This window comes from Plectropomus leopardus, chromosome 24 (genome assembly GCF_026936395.1).
Source record: "Plectropomus leopardus strain MGB_pleo_1.0 chromosome 24, ASM2693639v1, whole genome shotgun sequence".
NCBI lineage: Eukaryota > Metazoa > Chordata > Actinopteri > Perciformes > Serranidae > Plectropomus > Plectropomus leopardus.
Window position 1 is genome coordinate 15,120,699 of NC_142199.1, and position 20,988 is coordinate 15,141,686.

Here is a 20,988-nt window from a genome sequence, read left to right on the forward strand (position 1 = left end):
GTGTTTTGAAGAGTTTTCTGCAATTGGTATTTTTACTTTTTATTATTAACTGAGTTTTAGAGGTGTTTATATTCTTTCTTACTAAATTTTAAAGGGTTTTGGGGGTGTTTTTGACTACAAATATTAATTCTGTGCCCCCCCCCCCTTTTCTGATTATTTAAAGGTTATATTGGGTGTTTTTCTGTTCTTGTTTTTTCATAATTTTGAGTTTTGTTTTTTAAATATTTTTAAATATTTATAAGTAACATGTTTTGGTGTGTTTTTAAATGTATTTATCTTCAATGATAACAAGATTTTTAGGTATTTTGACGAGTTTTCTACATTGGGTAGTTTTACCTTTAATATTTAAGCATATCTTCCTAATTATAATTACTTACTTGTACCCAAATAACATTTTCAATCCAGGGCTTTTGCTTGTAACGGGGTATCTTCATCGTGTGGTATCAGTACTTTTACTAAAGTAAAGGATCTGAATACTTCTCATGAAGTCCACATTTGCAGCCACTTTTTCCGCTCTGAGTGGCTCCTCTTCTCAATAGACGGTCTTCGGCATGTCCCGCTCAGCAGCGCCCCCTCGCGTCCAAACGGCGCGAGAGCCACTTTGCATATCCTGTTTCTGAGTCAGATTATGACGGCTATCGGCGGAGGAGGCTAGCCGAGCTGCGCTGCATAGATGCTCGCACTGCTGGACGAAACTACAACGGTAAAGGTACGTTTATTTTAATAAATAAACCGAACACAACGGAAAAAACGCACTTTTTGAACCAACTTGCCGTTGAAATAAACGTGTCAAGACGTTACTGTTCTTGCCACGACATTGCTAAGAGCTAAACTGCTGCTAGCCCACGAGCTCATTCACTGACGTTTTCTCGGCTACCGTTACGTTTATTTCTACTTTTGTACTTTGTAGTAAATGTATTTCAACTGTCCGTAAATACCAGAGTGAACGTTGTGTGTGTTTTCCTGTAATAAAAGCAGCATTAGTTGTGAGTGAACACCTGCTGTACAGACAGCTGGCTGCTGACTCCTGGTAGTCGCAGGTGTCTCATCTCAACAATATTAGATTAGCTTTTTAGCCGTTAGCACCGAGTTTTTGTCCAGCCATAATAATCATCATGATAACCGTTTCTAACTCCATTATACTGCACTGGGGGACAGCTGTCAGCTCTGTTTTCGTGTTTGCATTGTATGTATGCCCCAGTAAGATTCAACTGGAAAACCAGCAGCAGCTCAGTTTTCAGTTATTCATTATTTGACTGTCCCTCCCACTGACATCAAACAGTTTTTACACAAAATCTTACCCAGCTGACAAAGTCTTTACTCTTTTATCAGGTGTGTGACTGCCCCTAAATAAAAAAAGAAAACCAGATAGACAATCAGTGACATCAGTGACTATTTATTATTTAACATTATTTATAACATCATCTATTATTCATTTGAATACAGCTGTGAAATTGAGTTTCTGTAAGATACTGTGGGGTATGAGGTGTAGTGATTCTGTTTTTTTAAAGCTTCCTTCTAAAAGTTTTCGGAGACAAAGAGTGAAAGGAGTTAGTTAAAATTGCCTTCATTATTAATATAATAGAGCTGGGGATAACTTTATGGTTAATTATGTTAAAATTGCTATTTAAATCATATCCAAGGCAGAAATTGTCATATGATATAATTCATCCACGATGATCAACTATGTGAGTCACTGACTAACTTCCTCTGTATGCAGTTCTTGTTATCAAATGATTTGGTTTTTTTACTGTAATATATCTACTATTAGTGTGTTATGATGGGTGACATTGTGATTGTATACATTTTTTTTATTAAAATAGGACCTGCTGGTGAAAAGTTATCCCTATTCTTGTTGTCTAAATACCATCTTTGTATTTTTTTTGTGTTTTCAGAGCAGAAAAAGGCTGATATCCAATGATGGATGGGTAAGTGGACATTCTTGTTTACATCAGAGTATCCATTACCGTTATTTATACGATAGTTAAAACTTCCCACAGTAGATGTCAGTTTGCAAAGACAGACCCTAATTTTCGTTTTCACAGTTTCTGGCTGTGACAAGTGATTTTTATTTTGAAATCACAGAAAAAAATGGAAAGAAAAAAAAATCACAGATAATGTTTCAAGGAAAAAAAGAGCAATTTTTTTTAAGGAAGCCCCCCCACCAAAAGTTTTAAAGAGAAAAAAAATCACCAAATACTATTAGAAGCCTATATAAAATGAAGCCTTTTTATAAAGAAAAAAGAAGATAAATTGTCCAAAAGATTTTTTTAAAGAAAAAAAAAAAACACAACAAAAGTCTTAATATTGTAATATTCATTTTCCACAGAACTGATACACTGTACCACTGTGCTTCTCCCTCTTTCTTATATGTTTACTACTGTTATTCTGCTGTTTTCTGATAATAAACAAATAAATAAAAGTTTTCATTGTCATGTTATAGCCTTATTATATTTACCTTTTAATTAAAAAAGTGCATGTTATGCCCTAAATGTTATGGACCCCAACTCCTCTTTTCAATAATGGCATGTTTTACTTACATTTTATCGCAAAATAAAATATTAATAATAATAATAAATAATAAAATGACAATAAAGTAATGTGATAATGATGTTGGGATCTGACAGCAGCAAAGAATCATGGTGGACGAAAGGAAATGGTCCAAAGCTATTTTGAGATTTTGGGGTTTTTTTTCCCTTTTTTTGAATAATTTTGAGATTTGTATAAAGAGTCGGAATCAAAGGCAAAATCGATAATGAAACTGCTATTAATAAAATCATATTCATTCCCATTTCCTACTCAGTATCAGTTTCCCGCTGTGGTATTGAACATTGTATAGTTGGTTTTATATAATCACAGCTACTGACAGACGTCAGCTGACTGATGCCTCTGTTCCAGGTTTGCAGGGGACATGCTGAGCCGGGCTGAGGACAGCTCTGTGATGGCTCGCATGCAGAAGAAGTTCTGGAAGACCAAGCAGGTCCTCATCAAAGCCACGGGCAAGAAGGAGGATGAGTACGTTGTGGCCTCTGACGCTGACCTGGATGCCAAACTGGAGGTAGGAGAGAAGACATTTAGTCTGAAAACGCAAGCTCTGTTTCCATCTTACCAAGTTAATACTAAATCTAATATAATCAGTCAACAGCTGAAACTGAGGCATGTTCATGTTCCTTCTGATTTTTTCTTCTCAATTGTTGTGGGGATCCTTAAAAAAAAGTCTTAAAAAGGCATTCAATTCAATAATCTATAAATAAGGCCTCAATTAATTTTAAAAAGTCTTATATCATTTTTTTTCAGAAGTCTTAAAATTATCAGATATTGGGAGCAGGATTTTATGAATAGCTTTTTTTCTGACGTTGCATTTTGTAAAATCTCAAAACAATTGGTCACCTCTGCTTTAAAAAAAAACAACAAAATTACAGAATCTCTCTTTTTAAACTCTTTATGATGGGAATGGATAAAAGCGTCTGCTAAATGAAATTGTAGAATTGTATTTTAATTTGTGAGTGAAAAGTGCAGTACAACAAGGAAACAGAGCAGTTACAGGCAGTGCATACATGAGGGTAGTTGGAGATGGAAGTATAGACAAGACAGGAAAAAAACTAGATAATCAGGCATAATAGCATTTGCTGTCATTATAAAAGTAGTTATTATTATTATTATTATTATTATTATTATTATTATTAATAATAATAAAAATAACTTCTTTTTTTTTTACATTTTATTTGTAGAGTGCATTAATAATTAATTGATCTCAGGGTTAATAAGACTAAAAAAAAAACAAAAATAAAAAACCAATAAAAATAAAATACATAAATAAATATATACATAAATAATAAAATAAAATAAATAAAAAAAGACAGAAGAAAGAGAGGGCAGCAGAGATCAGGCAGAGGTCAGTAAGGCTCGGATTGATCGTTATTTTAATTGCAAGGGACTACTTTCTTTCTATGGAACCTACTAACCGAATCACCACGGATGGAGGGAGGAAGCGTGCATGTACAGCTAACTCACCTAGCACCACTGTGTTTACATTGTTTACATTTTGCGCCGTCCCGACCCTTTTGTCCATGAGTAGATGCACGCTTCCTTCTGCGCGGCGACACGGTTGTCAGGTTAAGTTTTGTGAAAGGACAACAGTTCCTACATGAAGTCATGGGTGTTAGGTGTCTGCAGCATGACTGTGGAGACAGGTTTTTTCAGAGCGTCAAAGTGTTGGCACAAGGTGTCCACTGTTTGCACAGCTCTTTTCTTGTAGTCATATTCCAAGAGTTGTAATTATGAGTGAGACGTCTCACACCACATCACAGCTTTGAAAGTGATGCCATCGGTTTGTTCCTCCGCCTTTTAGTCATTTCTCACCAGCGCCACAAATGAGTGTGGGCAGTTTGGATGTGCTGGCATTTAGCTGTGACAGGCTGTCTGGCTGTGAGGCGGGGACGTGGTCGAGTTTCACCGTGCCGCTCGAGACGCACTGTGAGGCCTTTGTTCACCCTGGAACAAGATCAGGCCTCCAGTGTCCTCCTGCTATTGTGCCTCTGTTTATTCCTGCTGAGACGCAGATAAAGTCAGACAAGAGGGGAGAGGGTTAACCCTTTAAAACCTGAGCAAATTGGTTTGACTTCTTGCAAAAACATGGGTGGAAACCAATGTGCACCTTTACGAGACATGGCTTAAAAAAAAAGCAGGAAATTAGTTTAAAAAATAAAAATAAAATAAGATAAATAATAAAAGCAAGAAAATTACCAGAAAATAAGCTAAAAAAGAAAAGGAAAAAAAATCAAGCAGATGACAAAAAAAAATTTTTAAAAAATGAAAAATGAAAAATCCATACACTTTTTTAATATGAAATTATAGTAAGTACACGTATAGTTTTTTGTGTGTGTTTTTAGTTTTTTCTTTTATGTGTGCATGTATTTGCTGGGTTTAGTTGTATCTTATTCATTTTATCTTATCGTCTTTTATCTGTATTTTCTGTATTTTTTTTTTATTTATAAAGCCCTTTAAGTTGTGCTTGCTGTGTGAACTGTGCCATACAAATTACAAGTTATTATTATTATTATTAATTTTTTCCTGGACATTTTTCACTTCAATTTTCCTGCTTTTTTCAGGTAATTTTATTGTCACCTTTTACTAATTTCTTGCAAATTTGAGGGACATTTCTTGCCAAGTTGCTCATTGCCTTTTTCACCATGTGTCTTGAGGTTTCAAGGGTTAAATCTCTTTTTAAAAGGCATCACAACACAGCACAAGAAAACCGATGTCGATCCAGGTTTCAAAGGGGTTATAAAGACAAGGGTGCAACGCAGAAGAGGATATACATGCAAAATCCAGCACTCCTGATTTTTTGCTTTCGTTTTTCTCCTTCATCATTTCTAATCTGGACTCTGAGTCCTCTGTGAAGCAGCAGCCCACTAAAAGCCACCGGGGCAGATTAGATTTGGAGCCGCTTCTGTATGGCAGCCGTACAGCTAACCTGATTTTATCGCATTTTTATCACAACATCTCCACAGCGCACATTCAGATTTCATCACCGTTGTATTTAGTATTTTCCTTTTTCTGGCTGATGGAGGAAACTTTGACCTCGACACTGAAAATCTCCATTTGAAAGACAGAACTGAGCTTCTGCTTCTGTTTTTCCCCCGCCATATTGCTGTGACTCAGACGGAGCAGCTGACATTAGATAAATATGATCTTGATGCGTCGATCAGGATTGGTCATGTCACTATTAATCATCAGAAAAGGTGCGCTGACCTGTACAAAGCCAGAGATCTGACACTGACAGATGTTTGGCCACTGCTGAGGCAGACACACTGAAGGTGGCAGCTGTTTATTCTGCAGTTAATCAGTAACTATAAAAGTCTCCTCCCTCTGCTTTCTGCAGTCTTAAACCTGTCTGGCTGCAGGGAGAAGAAGCAGGCAGCTCTTTACTCTTTTTTGTATAGGGGTTCCATGCTCACGCAAAACCTGGAAACGTCATGGATTTTTTCATGATCACATTTTCCAGGTCTGAAAATGTCATGGAACTTCTAAAGAGCATTGAAATTTTTTAAAATGTTCTGTGTATAAAACATTTGTTTGTGTGTGTAATAGGTCTTTGATTTAAAAAAAAAAAAAAAACTTATTTTTTAAAAACATTTCGACAATTTCTAGGAAAAAGTTAAAATATTGCGTGTTTTTCTTTTTAATTATTAGTAATTTTTATGTAAAAAATATTTTTTTAAGAAAGGTTGGGAAGGCATGTTTTCTGTAAAAGTTTTGGCAATTTTTTTATTCTTTGAATTTTTCTTTTTTTTCCCCTTTTTCCTGTTTTTTATTGGCGATTTTTATTGAAAACTTTTTTGCAAAGAGGTTTGGAAAGCATTTTTTCTTCTTCAAAAAAAGTTTTTTACTCCTTTAAAAAATTAGGTGATTTTCGTTTAACTGTTTTCCATTTAATTTTTGAAAGGCATGTTTTTTTTTAAAATCGCCCAAACGAAACCATTTATCGCTACAAACTGTAAAAATGGAAAATGTTTGATTTTCACATTTCTTACTGTCCTTAAACACATTATGTGAGATGCTGAAATCATGTTTGAACAGAGTTAGAATCTCATATGTTTAAAAAAAAAAACAAAAAAAAAACACCAGGCAAAAATATATATTTTGGGTCCTTAAAGTCATGGCGAATTTTTAAAATTTTGTCCATGGAAAAGTGTGGGAACCCCGCTTCTCCTACCTTATATTTTTTAATATTTACTTTCATATAAAATGCTTTGGCCTTTATTAATACCAGTTAATGTGTGGGGAAAAAAAATCATAGGCATATCACATGCGCTTGAAATATATACATTTAGTATATGTAAAGCTATTTAGCTATTTTTAACTATCATGATTTGTTTGTATGTTTTTTTAAATTGGTGGCCTTGATGTATTGATGTGTACATGCCTAAAATATAATGTATTTTCCCACCACTGTTTGATTCTATTTCCAGAAGATGTGGTATGTGACACGTGCACGCTAAATGTGTGCTTAAGATAGTGACTCTGTATTTTTCAGGAGTGCGAGGAAGAACCTGGTGCTCGTAATGTTACGCAGCGTTTAAAAATGGGTGTTTGGATCTATTTGTTTCAACTCTGCTGTGACAAACTCTTCATTTAGTCACTGTTTAGTCGAACAGATGGGAGGAGAGGCTGCCAGACAGTGAGCAAGAGAAAAATATGTTGTGTTCAGAGACTGAGAGGCTGAGTGCCTCACTGGAGCGTCACGCTGCAAAAAAAACAAAAAAAACAAAAAACAAAGAAAGAACTGAGGCAAGGGCTGAAAATCTCAAAATAATTAGAGAAATGTAAAACACCCCAAAACTCACAATTATTTAAAAAAATAGAAATCAAACACACAAAAACACCCCAAAATTTGAAAAAAAAAACACAAAATAAAGGGGGGAAAAACAACCCCCAAACTCAAAATTATATACATAAAAAAAATGAAATAAATCACCTGAAAATTTTTTTTTAAAGTTTTGTGGGGTTTTTTTTAATGGAGAAAAACTTATCAAAATAGTTTGCAATTATTTTCTGTCAGTCGACTAATTCAAAAATCAACTAATCGTTCCTGCTGTGCTTATATAAACATTGTAGTAATTCAATTTATTGCATTTATCATCTTTTTTTTAAACTCTTTTTTAAAAACGTTTTAATTTTTTTTAAACTTTTTTAACTATTCTAATTCATCCTGTTTGTTTCCTCAGTTCTTCCGCTCGGTCCAGGTAACGTGCACAGAGCTGCTGAAGGTGATCGAGAAGTACCAGCACAGGATCACACGTGAGTGAAAAACTAGACCTGTTACATAATTTCTCCTCACAGAGGAACACCAGGAAGGATTTATTTCACTCGCTTTCAGATTAGTCAAGAAACATCCAGTTTGCCATCTTTGCTCATATAGAACATACAGTTTTATCATTTTTTTGTGTGTTTGTGATCAATAGCCGTAAGTTGCTTTTGCTGAACACGAGTCTCCTCGACTCAAAATCAGCTTTGAACAGCCGTACTCGTAGTAGTCATGGTATGAGGAAGTCAGCTATGAAACTGCATCACTCACTCACTATTCTAAAAAAACACAGAACTTCCTGAGATTGAGGCGATCTTTGAGCTTTTGTTTTTTTTTAGTTTTTCTAAATAAACCGATGCCTCTGTGTTCAGGGGACGAAACAAAGCCTTCAGATTCTCATGTAAACAGGCTGCATCCTCCTTTTCTTTTGCTCTCGAAACCGTTTCTGTCCTTTGTGGACATGCGGGACTAAAGCTTCCAGTTGTCTCTCCAGGCTTGTCTCAGGAGGAGAACGAGCTCGGCCTGTTCCTGCGCTTCCAGGCCGAACACGATCGCACAAAAGCCGGCAACATGATGGACGCCACCAGCAAGGCCCTGTGCACCTCCGCCAAGCAGAGGTCAGGAGCAGAACTTATTGACGCCAATGATCCTGTGTTGAACTGTGGTGGAAGACGTATGCAGGTCCTTTGCTTAAGTTAAAGTACTAATACCACACTGTGAAAGTACTCTGTGACAAGTAAAAGGCCACCGAAAAAAACCTCAAAATTATTAAAAAAATAGAAAAAAAAACCCCACCAAAAAACCCTCAAATCTATAAAGAGAAAAAAAACCCAAACAAAACCCCTCAAAATTATAAAAAAAAAAACACTACAAAATTCTACATCTAGTAGACTCAAATATTTTTTTAAAAGAAAGAAACACGCTCAAAATTATAAAAAAAAAACACCCCAAATCTTAAAATTATTCAAAAAAAATTAAAAAGATATAAAACTTGCAAAATACTTTAAATTATTTATTATTTTAAATAAAAGGAAAAAAAATCTAATGTTTGAAATTAGAAAACAAAAACACCCGAACCCCCCCCCTTTTTTTTTTTTTGTGAAGAAAAACTATCGAAATAGTTGGTAATTAATTTTTTGTCAGTTGACTGATTGATTTATCACCTATTTATTGCAGCTGTACTCATATAAACTGTTTGGTAATTCAATTTATTTAAAAAAAGAAACAAGAAAAGATTTTTTATAAACTCTTATGTTTTGATGCAAAAATTTTAAATTTTAAGGTACCTCAAATTGCACTTAAGTACAGTATTTGAGTAAATGTACTTACTTACATTCCACCACTGACATGCAGTGATACAAAAGCATTATTTTGCTGAGTATCTTTTTTAAAATTTTGAAAAACTTTCTGAAATCGCGTCCTTCTCCATAGGATGGCACTTTGCCCGCCACTGCACCGTTTGCACCAGGAAGTGGAGACGTTCAGGCGCCGCGCCATCGCTGACACGCTGCTGACAGTCAGTCGTATGGAGAAGGCCCGCACAGAGTACAGAGGAGCTCTGCTCTGGATGAAAGACGTCTCCCAAGAACTGGACCCAGACACCTACAAACAGCTGGAGAAGTTCCGCAAGGTCCGAGCACGCTGGTTCGGGAGTATCAGAGTGACGCTCTCTTTCACTTGAAATGTATAATTTTTTTTTTTTTTTCCTGTTTTCAGGTCCAAACGCAGGTGAGAGGGACAAAGAGCCAGTTTGAGAAACTAAAGAACGACGTGTGTCAGAAGGTGGACATGCTGGGAGCGAGTCGCTGCAACATGCTCTCCCACTCCCTCTGTACCTACCAGGTGATTTGGTTTTACAGTGTTCCCACATACATGGAAAACCTGCAAAAGTCATGGAATTTCACAAATACATTTTTCAGGCCTGGAAAAGTCGTGGAGCAAGTAAAAATCATTGAAAATTTTGGAAAAATAATCATGTATAGCAGTGGATTCATTTTCTGTATCTGGTGACGGGAGATTTTTTTTAAGAAAACAGGCTTGAAGACATTTTGTCTTTGAAAGTTTTTGCCTGTTTTTTTTTTTTTTAAATGTTATATCTATAGAAAATGTAAAAATTTGGATGATTGGGTTTTTTTTCATCAATTTTTGAAAGATGTCTTCTTATAAAGACACCAAAATTACACCGCTTATAATAGACAGTAACTGTAAAAACAGAAATTGTTGTTGGATTTTCAAAATTGCCGTCCGTCCTTGAACAGGTGGGATGCTGAAATTATGTTTGAATAGAGTTTGAATATAATATGTTTAAAAAATGCCACACAAGTGGGGCAATAAAAAAAAAAAAAAGATTTGGGGTCCTTGAAAAGTCATAAAGACGTCTTGAAATTATGTCCATGTCAATGTGTGGAAATCCTGTATTAAGAATGACTCTTCACAATGGTGTAGTCAGCTCTTATTTTGAAAAGGATCACCAGTGTACACCCCCATTAAATGTCGTGACGTTTCTACCTTGTAGCTCTGGTCTTTGTCTTTATTCAACATGTCTTTCTATCCTGTCCTGGCAGACCACTCTGCTGCAGTTCTGGGAGAAAACGGCCCACGCCATGTCAGGAATCCACGAGGCCTTCCAAGGACACGTACCGTACCAGTTCACCACACTCAAGGTACTTCAGATTAAAGACACACCAGTGTGTGGTCCCGAGCACACAGCAGCAACACAGTATGAAGTCCTCTCAGCTGAAGCGATCTGTTCATACGTGTCTTCATATTACATTTAACTGTATTCCTCTGTCCTGCAGGACCTGCGAGACCCACTGGAGGAAATAACAGACATACAGAAACAAGAGGAGAAGAAGGAGAAAGCTCTACAGAGCAACACAGACAGGTGAGAGGACACAGTAAAAACCATGACTTAAATTAAAATCCAATTCTGACATCCTGCCACATGATCGCCGCGTACAGCATCGCATATGATGGTCCACGTGTACTACTGTTCAGCATATTTTACTGAAATTTTTTATTGAATAGTCTTTCTGATCACACTGAGCTGTAATAACCATGTCACTTCCTGAGAGCATCTTTCTCGGTTGGAGACATGTAACCATGGTAACCCATGCCAGCATCGGCTCTACCAGAATCTACACTACCTGATAGCAAGCGTGTCCCCTGTCATTTATGTTGCATAATGTAACTAACACTGGACTCTTAATCAGTCAGTTAACATTGCAACCAGTGATTAGTGTGTCTGCTTTCATAGCTGTGCGCCGCAGTCTGTTATGAACATTGTTATCACCACTAGATTGCACTGTGCATTGCGCCGGTGTCGTGTCCAGGGTTTTCATGCAGTAATATTTCACAGGAACTTGTATGCAATTCATGCACTTTTTAAGGTTTTTTTTTTTATGTGTTTGGTTTTTTTTCTTTAATTTTTTTGGGTGATATTTATAAAAAACTAAAAAAAAAATTGAGTTTTTTTCCCTAAAATTTTTGAAAGGCTTGTTTTCTTATAAAAATTGGGGCTTTTTTTTGCAATTCCTATTAAAAAATTAAAAGGAGAAGAGTTTTTTTTTTAATTTCTTATATTACTTTCTTATAAGAAAATTGGTTTGGAAAGCATGATATTTTTCTTATTTTGTGTTTTCTTGAGAAAACAGATTTGAAGGCATGCCAGAAACTGTAAAAACAGAAATTATTGTTGGATTTTCACATTTTTGTCTGCGTTGATTCTCACCACAGTAACTTGGAACTTGCTCGAGACCTGCACGTGTGACTTAATCCCACCTCTGCTAAACAGTGTGTTGCTATGAAATTGCGACCGCAGCCCTTGTGTCTGCTTTCATGCAGCTCCTCTCTTGTGTCCTGTCATTAACACACACTCCATTTATTATCCAGTTTCCATCATAATTTCACTTTGCTGTCTGCGCTCTCCTTTTGTTTTTGCACACTGTCACCTCAGCTGTGTCGTCATCAAACATGACGCCAGTGTCATGCCCGTGTTCGCTCAGTAAGTCTGTGTGTGCGTCAGCTTTTCCATTTGATGATCAGTAGTGATCCATGTGTTAGCTGAGGCCCTTAGGAACCTGAGACTGCAGCTCCAAATCAAATAGAGGCTACTGCATTGCTAAAAATAGCTAAAGCGTGTCTTGCAAGCTAGATAAGGCACTCTTTAATTTTCTCCCCTCCTCCCATCCTCCTTCCTCCTTCCTCAGTCTGGTGTCCTTGGATGACGACAAACCATCAGGAAGTGCGTCTGCAGCAGGTATGTGCTGCCCCCTGTGGGCTTAAACACACACTTAAAGGCACATTTCCACAGTTTTTTTCTTAGTTTACGCGGCTCAGTTCTTGAATGAAAATCACGATCCTGATTTTCAATGAGCCAGATCCTTAAAAAGTCTTTAAAAGCATTGAATTCATCAATCTGGAAATAAAGCCTTGACTGGAGTAAAATGTGTGTGTTGTCAATCAATCCTCTAAAAGTCTTAAAAATGCACGGGAAGCTGGATTTTTATGAATCTTTTTTTTTCACATTGCCTTAGAAAATCTCTAAATAATTGCTAACATTTTTTCTAAAGTAATTTACTTAATTAATTTACCCAATATGATTATTTCTGTAATATACAGCTTTTAATTAATTAATTAAAAACTTTAATCTCATTATAACGACTTTATTTTTGTAATATTGCAACATTTTTCTTGAAATGTTCTGAATTTATTCTTAAGTCACAGCTTCATATGCATAATTGGAAATTAATAATAATTAATTATTATTTCTTGTCTTTTTTTCCCAATTTTCGAAAAATGTATGGAAATTTAATAATCCAATCATTATAATTATTACTCTATAACATCATATAAATCCGATTCAATGATATTCATGTTCTGTTTTTTTTTGTTACGTCCCTCAAATTAAAAAAAAAATTTGCTTGGCTGTGAAAATCAGATGTTTTTTCTCTCATCTCCATTACACTGCTCTCGGACATTTGTAAAAATACATTCTCACCCAAGAGAGGAGAAGAAATAAGAAAGCAATGGTTAATAACAGAAATCAATGGCTGCTAACAAAGTAAGAAAAAAATGAGCAAAAAAAATGCAAATCATGAGCGTTGTTGTGCTGTTCTTTATGCTCCCTGCTTTCTAGAACGTACCAACAGCAGTGACGGACAGAGCCAAACCAGCGACAGTGGTAAGTTTGTGTATGTGTGTGTGTGTGTGTGTGTGTGTGTGTGTGTGTGTGTGTGTGTGTGTGTGTGTGTGTGTGTGTGTGTGTGTGTGTGTGTGTGTGTGTGTGTGTGTTGAGAAGCTATTGTTTGGTGTTTTCTGTAGCCAGCAGCACTTGTGTAAATGTAAATTGGGATTTCTGTCGCTGACTGTGGACCGGATGCCTGTTGATCCTCTGATCTCAGCGCACCAAAACACCCCCACTCCCGCCCTGCAAGACCTCAGTGGACTGTCAGTGGGCTCTGACGACGACCTGATCCTCATGACCTGCGACCTGCCGCAGCTCCCAGCACCGACACACTTCCCTCTCCAGCCCCAGCTCCTGCCTCCTCCTCCTCGGGCTGGAGGTCCAAATCAGCCGCCTGCCATTGGTAAACTGGCCCGCTGTCTCCTGCTCCCTCTAGCCACCTCGCTGGCTCTCAGCTTTCCCATCTCACTTTTTGCTTGGCACAAATCCCCTCTGCTGGGATCTCGGCTCTGCTTCCTTTAGCACTTTGGATCTGGATCCAGTCTGCCTGCTGGGTGCAAGAGGCTTTGTTTCCTTCACTTGTCTTTTAGGAAAAACAGTCAAGCTTCTTCTTCAGTCCCGAGACTCACTTCTTTGATGCTCTTGGCTGCATTTACTCACCACTGACTAACCCAAAAAATGTTGTACAGACTGAGTGTCCTTCCATCCCCCCACACACACTGCATTTAAGATCACTAAAAGTCAAGGTTTTGTAAGATTTAAGTGATTTTTTTTTTGTGTGGACATTGAACACACCTGGTCAGAGTAGATTTGGATGGTTTATCATATATACCAAACAATATAAATGTTTCCTGTGCACAGGATCTGGCAAATTACAGTTTTGAGCTGCAGATGTGTCCTGTTAGATGTCATTTGAAGCTGCAGATTCCCAAACCTTTGGCGGTCTAAAATATTTTGTGTACTTTTTTCACAAGTTTCTTTTGTAAAAAAAAAAAAAAAAGTTCAACTTTTTACACCCAAAAGACACAACTCTCTCTCATAGTCGTTGTAGAATCAGAGCACTTGTGTTTCCTCAAGCTTCATGAAAGCAGGAGAAGCGCAGGTGAAACTAATAACATTAACGGAGGCTCAGCTCCGGTAATTACTGCAGTGCTCTGTAGACACTGATGTTGTTAGTCGCACCTGTGTCTCCCGCGGAAACGCTTCATTAGACTTGAATGTCACTCCACGTTTGTAGAGAGGGGAGCTCGGCTTTATCAAAAAAAGAGACTTCTTGATAAATACCTCTTTTAAAATTTCAGCTGCGGCAATTTACAAGGTGTTCTGAAAAGCCGAGTCATGCTGCAGCGTGGCTCAATGAAAAAGTAATTAGGATGTCAGACAAAAACGGCTCCTTTTCTCCCTCCGACGCCTTTGTGCTGCAGAGGAAAGGTGCTGGATTGTGTTCTTTATTCTGCAATATAAAAACAAAACTTTAAAACTAAAAAGTATTCAAGCATCAGGGTTACCACACATTTTGGCAGACAGCATTTTAAAACTTTTCAATGACTTTTTAGAGACAAATAATGAAAATTTTCACTTTAGAAAAACTGTGTCTGCACACACACACACGATATGTCGTGCAGTCCTTGAGTCGGCGCATATTAAGGCTACATAATGTTGACAGCTATCGTATTGAAAATAAATTTGCCGTTACGTTACATTACTTTTAAAACTTAAAACTTTTACAGGTTTTTACTAATTCCATGACTTTCTCAAGCCTGTAAAATATTATTTTGATATTCCATGACTTTTCCAGGTTTTTCCAGCCATGGGAACCTTGCATGGAATTAAAGCATGCTCTTAACCCTTTGAAACCCGGATCGACATCGGTTTTGTTTTGAATGCATTCAGACACCTTTCACAAGCATTTTAACAAACTTGAGAAAATTGGTTTGATTTCTTTTGAAAACAAAGAGAAAATAAGGTAATGAGCAAGAAATGTTTGGAAAATTGAAGAAAAAAAAAGTAAAGGTGACGAGACAAAAAAAATATATTTATTTTCCTGAGTATATCTATATATTTAAAATTATTGACAGGAAAAATGTAATTATTTTGCACTTTCTTAATGTAATTTTCTTGTCTCTTTTTTTCTCGCTTTTTTGCTTATTTTCTGATAATTTTCCTGTAAGTTTTTCTTTTTTTTTTCTTACTAATTTCTTGCAAGTTTTGGGGGCCATTTTCTTCTCTTTTTGAGTTATCTTTTTAAGGTCAGTCTTATTAACCTCAGTGATTGGTTTCTGTTTTTTTTTTATTATTATTTTTAATCTTGCTTTATTTGGTCTAATACAGCACCCCTTCTGTCTTTCTCCTTTCTGTCTGCTCTCAGGTGGTCCACCCCACACTGCTGGAACAGGCCTGAGACCAGAAGACGAGGATGGAGAACGAGGCGACATGGCTTTCCTCAAAGACCTCCTCAGCCCTGGTCCGGGGGCCAGCGAGGAGTTCAGCAGAGAGTGGCAGGATGCATTCGGGCTGTTTGAACATCCCAGCGTTCCTCCACAGAGCACAGGAGCAGCGAGTAGCGGAGCAGCAGCAGCAGCGGCACGTCCGCCCTCACACCCCCCCAGCCCCACAGGCTTCCTGCCCTCCCAGCTGCTGGATCACAGTCTGAGCTCTGCAGGTCAGTCACACCGCCCTCTGCTGGAGGGAGCAGTACACTGCAGCACGCTGATCCATCACTAATTAAACCCTGTTCTTTTTTTTTTTTTTTTAGGCTGGTCAACCCCACCCATGTTCCAAGCTCCGCCCCTGCAGCCTCCTCCTGGTCAGAGCCAATCAGCTCAGCCGGCTCCAAATACAGCCGCTAATGGTAAGGATGCACGATAATATCAGCGCGTCATCAGTATCAGCAGATATTGGCTTTAAAATGAAATATGGAGATTAGCCAACATCATATTTTCTGCTGATATAACTAACCAATATATATGTTTTTTAAATTACTGACAAAGTCAACATGTACAAATCATCAACCCTAACTTTAAGTATTTTTCTTACTTTGCACAATGAGTACACACATATACATACATTAACTCTTTGAAACCCGAGCCAGTTGGCTTGATTTCTTTCAAAAAGCATTGAGTAACAAAAGAGGAAATGCCCCAAAAATTTGTAAGAAATTAGGACAAAGCGCGGGAAAATTACCAGAAAACTGTATAAATAAATACATTTTTTTAAAAAATGGGAAAAAAAGTGTCACGTTTTCTTAACTTTTTAAAAAAAAATTTTAAACATAATTTTCCAAATCTACTAATGTCTTGCAAAAAAGTGCTTGTCGCCATTTTTCCATGTTTTTGTAAGAAATTGCACCAGTTTGCCCAGGGTTTAAAGGGTTAAATACCTTTTTTTTTGTTTGTTTGATTGTTTTTTGCACCAGGCTGTAAACATGATTATTATTGCTGTAAATGGGGATTGACTCACTTTTGGAGCCAGCCTCATGTGGCCTTTAGAGAAACTGCAGCTTTTGGCACGTCCAACTAAATTTCGACACAAAACCGACCTCTAGTCTGTTAAGATGTTAGTCGTTCTTGTACTCGAGTTTTACATATCACCAGACAAAGTTTTCAAACAATGAAATTACCACAAACCAGAATCCAAATTTTCCTCTAACTGCATGTTTGTGTGTGTGTGTGTGTGTGTGTGTGTGTGTGTGTGTGTGTGTGTGTGTGTGTGTGTGTGTGTGTGTGTGTGTGTGATTGTGCATGCAGCTGCTCCAGGTGGATCCAAAGACATGTCCGCCTGGTTCAACCTGTTCGCAGACCTGGACCCCCTCTCCAATCCCGACGCCATTGGACGCTCTGCCGATGAGCTGCTCAACGCCTAAAGTCCCGGCCGTGTGTGTGTGCTGCAGTGTATGATTTGGATCTTGATGTCAGCGAGTTTTCGTGACAGGTAAAAGACCACACGTAAACAGCGAAAAAACACACACACACACACACATGCATTTCTGTTACCAGTAGAGGTGACCACATACCCACACTTACAAACACACACTCACATCTGTGCCACACTGGAAAATGAAAACAGTGTTGGCTGTGAAATGCTTTCCTCAGCGACTCGCAGCTGCTCTCTGCGGCTCCGTAAATGACTGTTAAACTCCACACGTGACGCTGCTGACTCACACACACACACACGCACACACACACAGTGGTTTGTGTCACCTTTCAGTTATCGCAGCTTCTGTCAAGCGGAGAGAATGTTTCAGTTACGGGTTTATCTTGGATGGCGTCGCACTTTTTTTTGTGTGTGTGTGTGTGCTGATGTTTGCGTTGTTTGGGTGTGTCTGTATGCTGCGTGTGTGCACATCACAGGAGACGCAGGATGTCTAAAAAACAAATCTATTTACTGCTTAATGTTGAAACGTCGTAGCACATGATTGTCAAGTATGAATGAAGAGTATGCGTAGTTTCTACATATATACACAGTGTACAAGCGATAAGAAGGGACCCTCAGCCTCTCACTGAGCCTGTGTTTGCGCACAATAACAGTAGGAACTCAAGTTGCAGCAGAGGCCTGTATCACTGAGCAAGATCAGCGGGTTATTAAGCTCCGTTTGGACTAAACTCACACTGCTATTTCTATTCTTTCATTTCACCACAGGGTGGGTCAGTAATCCTGCCAGCGCGGATGCTTTTACACTCTTATTCCATCACTGCAGCTCAGGATAGGGATACCTAATTGCAGATAAAATAAGTGCTTTTATTAGAGCATTTACAGCTTTTATGTTAGCAGCTCTTACAGACTGTACTTAAGCTACAAGCTAACATCAGCATGCAAACATGCTCACAATGACAACGCTAACATGCGGATGCTAAGCAGGTAAACACAGGTATTATTTAACCATCATCATAGGTTAATATGGCTGACTAGCTTTTTGCAAAAAGCAGACCTGATTGCGGTTGACATTAGTTTTGCAGGGATTCGATGATGAAGCATTAGCAAGATTAAAGCATCAGAGCATTCGTGTGATGACGGCTAAAATCCCCACGTGCTCAAACTGAATTCAGTCTTTAGACTTTACTGATCCGAGACGCCTGACGTTAGATTCAGAGAAAGCGGGTAATCCACAGCTGAGCTCGCTCCGTGATACAGACCGCCGCACAAACTCTGGAGCTGAAAGACTCCAGCAGTTTGATTTTAAAAAAAATAAATAATGTGACGCTTTGCTGATCCCTGTGAGGGAATATCTCTGTTTTCTGAGAGGGATTCAGTCTAACGGCTGACACTGACGCGCGAGCGTCTCTGGAGAGGACCGACGGCGTCACAGTGACTGTCTGAAGCGGAGTTGCATTACAGCGGAGACACACTGTCCAAACTGTCTGTGGCGTTTGCGAGACTTCATGCGTCTCCCTGGATCTCCGATTCTACTCACTCTGGCTCTGAATGTTGCGGGATAATAATCTGATGGAATCATCATCCGTCGTTCAGATTTCACAATCACAAGTCAAAGGCCAAGAAAAAAAAACGTGTGGAGGATGCAACATTTATCTCGTGATCGTTTTTCTCTCTCGAAGGAGGAGGTTTTAAAGCAGGACACAGGGTTAGATTATTTAGGGCCGGGCGGGTTGTTTAAATCCTCTAAATCTGCTACTAAAGATGCATCAAAATGTATTTATTTTCAGATTATTTTGCAAAAGAAATCAGATGTTTTTTTTGGTTGCGCAGTACACTGAGAAAGTAACACTAAAATAACACTGTAAAGTCTATTTTTAACCTTGTGTGTTGTGTATTTTGAGAATTCACAGATGAAATGTTTGAAATTTTATTTTATGTGTGGGGAAAAAAATAACACTGGAGAACTGTTACCATCTCATAAAATGGATTTCTGTGTTACCCGAGCTGGATTTAATTCCCGCTGATTATATTTGTTTTGAAGGGACAAAAAAAAAAAAGAAGCTGTCAAAACTGACGCATTGGGATGTTTGGTTTAGTGAACACTTACAAAATGAAGAGTCAGCTTTCTAAAAAACGCATTTTATGGATAATAGTTAAACTGTTGATGTGAATACGTCGTACACATGCACCAACTGAAACCAAATCCTCAGTTTCGACATTTATGTGCCTGTATGAATCTCACTCAGCGGAGCTACGGTGCATCATGGGGTCAAATTATGTGTCTGACATCTCAGAAAAAACACTTTTGATATAAACTGCACTATACTATCTCTGTTTTTTGGGGGGGATGCAAATACACCCCTGCTATCAAGTAACTGTCATTATTTCTTTTCTTCTTGTTTTTGATGGGACACATGCTGTAAAATCTGATAAACTGATTTTAGGGAAAAAATAATCTCAGAAACCGAGTGCCTTGAAAAATGAAAGTAAATATAACCATTAATCTTAATTTATACAGACTTTATATCTAATTGTTAAGTTTACTTGAAAGGTTATCATTGCAACTTATAAATGACAATTGAATTTTTTAAAATTATTTTTTCAAAGTTTTATCAACTTCTGTAAACCAAGTCAGTCTGACTTAACTGAAAAAAGAAGATTATTAACCAACTTAGATAAATAAAAATAAATTAAATAATAAATTAAAATATCATTAAATAAATGAAATAATAACTGCAATCAGTAACACATAAATAAATGATTTTTTAAATTTTTATTAAGCTTGTTTAACACAACTGCAGCTGAAATTGAGTTGGGAAAACTTGGAAAATCCTTTTTTGGAAGTTTTCAATACAGTGTTGATCATGAAAAAAAGGATTTCACCAAAGATGAAGTTTAGAGATCTGCGAAATCTGTTTTGTTTACATGTTCAGCAATATACAAATATGACTGACTAGTTTGCAGCAGCAGAATACAGATATATAGCTCAGTGAACTCAATTTACTTAAGTTGCTAAAACCTAGAAATATTAATTTAACAAAACTTGTCATTTTTAAGTTGCAAATTGCATTGTAAATTTAACAATTAGATCAAATTTAAACATAATTTAAGTAGATTAACTTACAGATTGTTTTTCAAGGCAGTCAGTTTTTTGCAGGAAGGATCAGCGACTGCTGTGCTTGTGTTACATCGTGTATTATGCCGTTTACTTTTTAATTTACACACTTAAAAAAAAAAAGAATGTATTTCTCAAGTCAATCACAAATGCTTTATTTAATTCAACTATGCCTTTTTATTATTTCACTCGAGGGGTTTAACAGATGAAAACTTGGCAGTTCTATTTCCAATAAACTGGACAAGCAAACAAAGGATCATCGTGTCGAGCATTTCTCATTCCAAAATGCGCTTCATCCACTTTGAAAAAAAAAATCTATATTTGTATGAATCTGCTCTTTCAAACCAGTTACATTTTTTTTTTTTTTTTGTAAACAGACGTCTAAAAACGACAAATAAGAACACGTCGCCGTGATTGTTTTTCAGCAAGTGGATATCTCATTTTGGAACAGAACTCTTCGTATTTTTTCGCCACCAAATCAGGTCTCCGGGTAAATGACATCCACACTTCTCTCTCTACTTGTACTCTGCTACAGGTTTACATCAGTCAGGATTTCCACTGTATGAGGCTACATAGATAGCAGCTGTTGGTTTGCTCTCTTTAATATCAGTGTAGACTTGTTAGTGTGCGCTGAGAAGTTAGTTTGTTTTTTGTATCCTATTCACTACAACCTGAGATGGACGATGTAATCTATTCTTGATTAAAATTCTCTGAAGACCCAATTACACTCCTGATAAATAAATACATTATTATTCACAATAATGAGACATGTAGTAATTCACAGTACTCAGCGGAGAAAAAGCAGGAGGAGGAGGAGGAGGGAGGAAGGAAGGGAGGGGTATATGGTACAATTGTAGACTCATTCAGATACATATCTTTGTCAGCCGATTATACAAACACAAGTTGTGCCTCTATATTTACAAATCCGGTACATTCCTATCCCACCGCAGCAGGCACAGTCAAGTAATAATGACATTTACAGGAAGATGGGCCCGAGCACGCAGA

The 20,988-nt window shown here is 37.4% G+C and overlaps 1 protein-coding gene across 4 annotated transcripts; it reads left to right on the forward strand.

Moving 5' to 3' along the window:
- Positions 1–586: 586 nt before the first annotated feature.
- Positions 587–20,237, forward strand: ical1 (islet cell autoantigen 1-like). 4 transcript variants are annotated; one of them, XM_088074530.1, is made up of 16 exons: positions 587–709; positions 1,896–1,928; positions 2,899–3,058; positions 7,731–7,803; positions 8,304–8,427; positions 9,242–9,440; positions 9,527–9,652; positions 10,375–10,473; positions 10,609–10,694; positions 11,766–11,813; positions 12,019–12,068; positions 12,948–12,992; positions 13,213–13,398; positions 15,364–15,657; positions 15,751–15,846; positions 16,742–20,237. In XM_088074530.1, exons 2-16 carry the CDS (start codon positions 1,918–1,920, stop codon positions 16,855–16,857), a joined length of 1,713 nt encoding a protein of 570 aa, XP_087930656.1. In that variant the 5' UTR covers positions 587–709; positions 1,896–1,917; the 3' UTR covers positions 16,858–20,237. The 4 variants fall into 4 exon arrangements, with proteins under 4 accessions (XP_087930656.1, XP_087930657.1, XP_042368936.2 ...); XM_088074531.1 differs by lacking the exon at positions 13,213–13,398; XM_042513002.2 differs by lacking the exon at positions 11,766–11,813 and having other exon boundaries at positions 591–709.
- Positions 20,238–20,988: the final 751 nt, after the last annotated feature.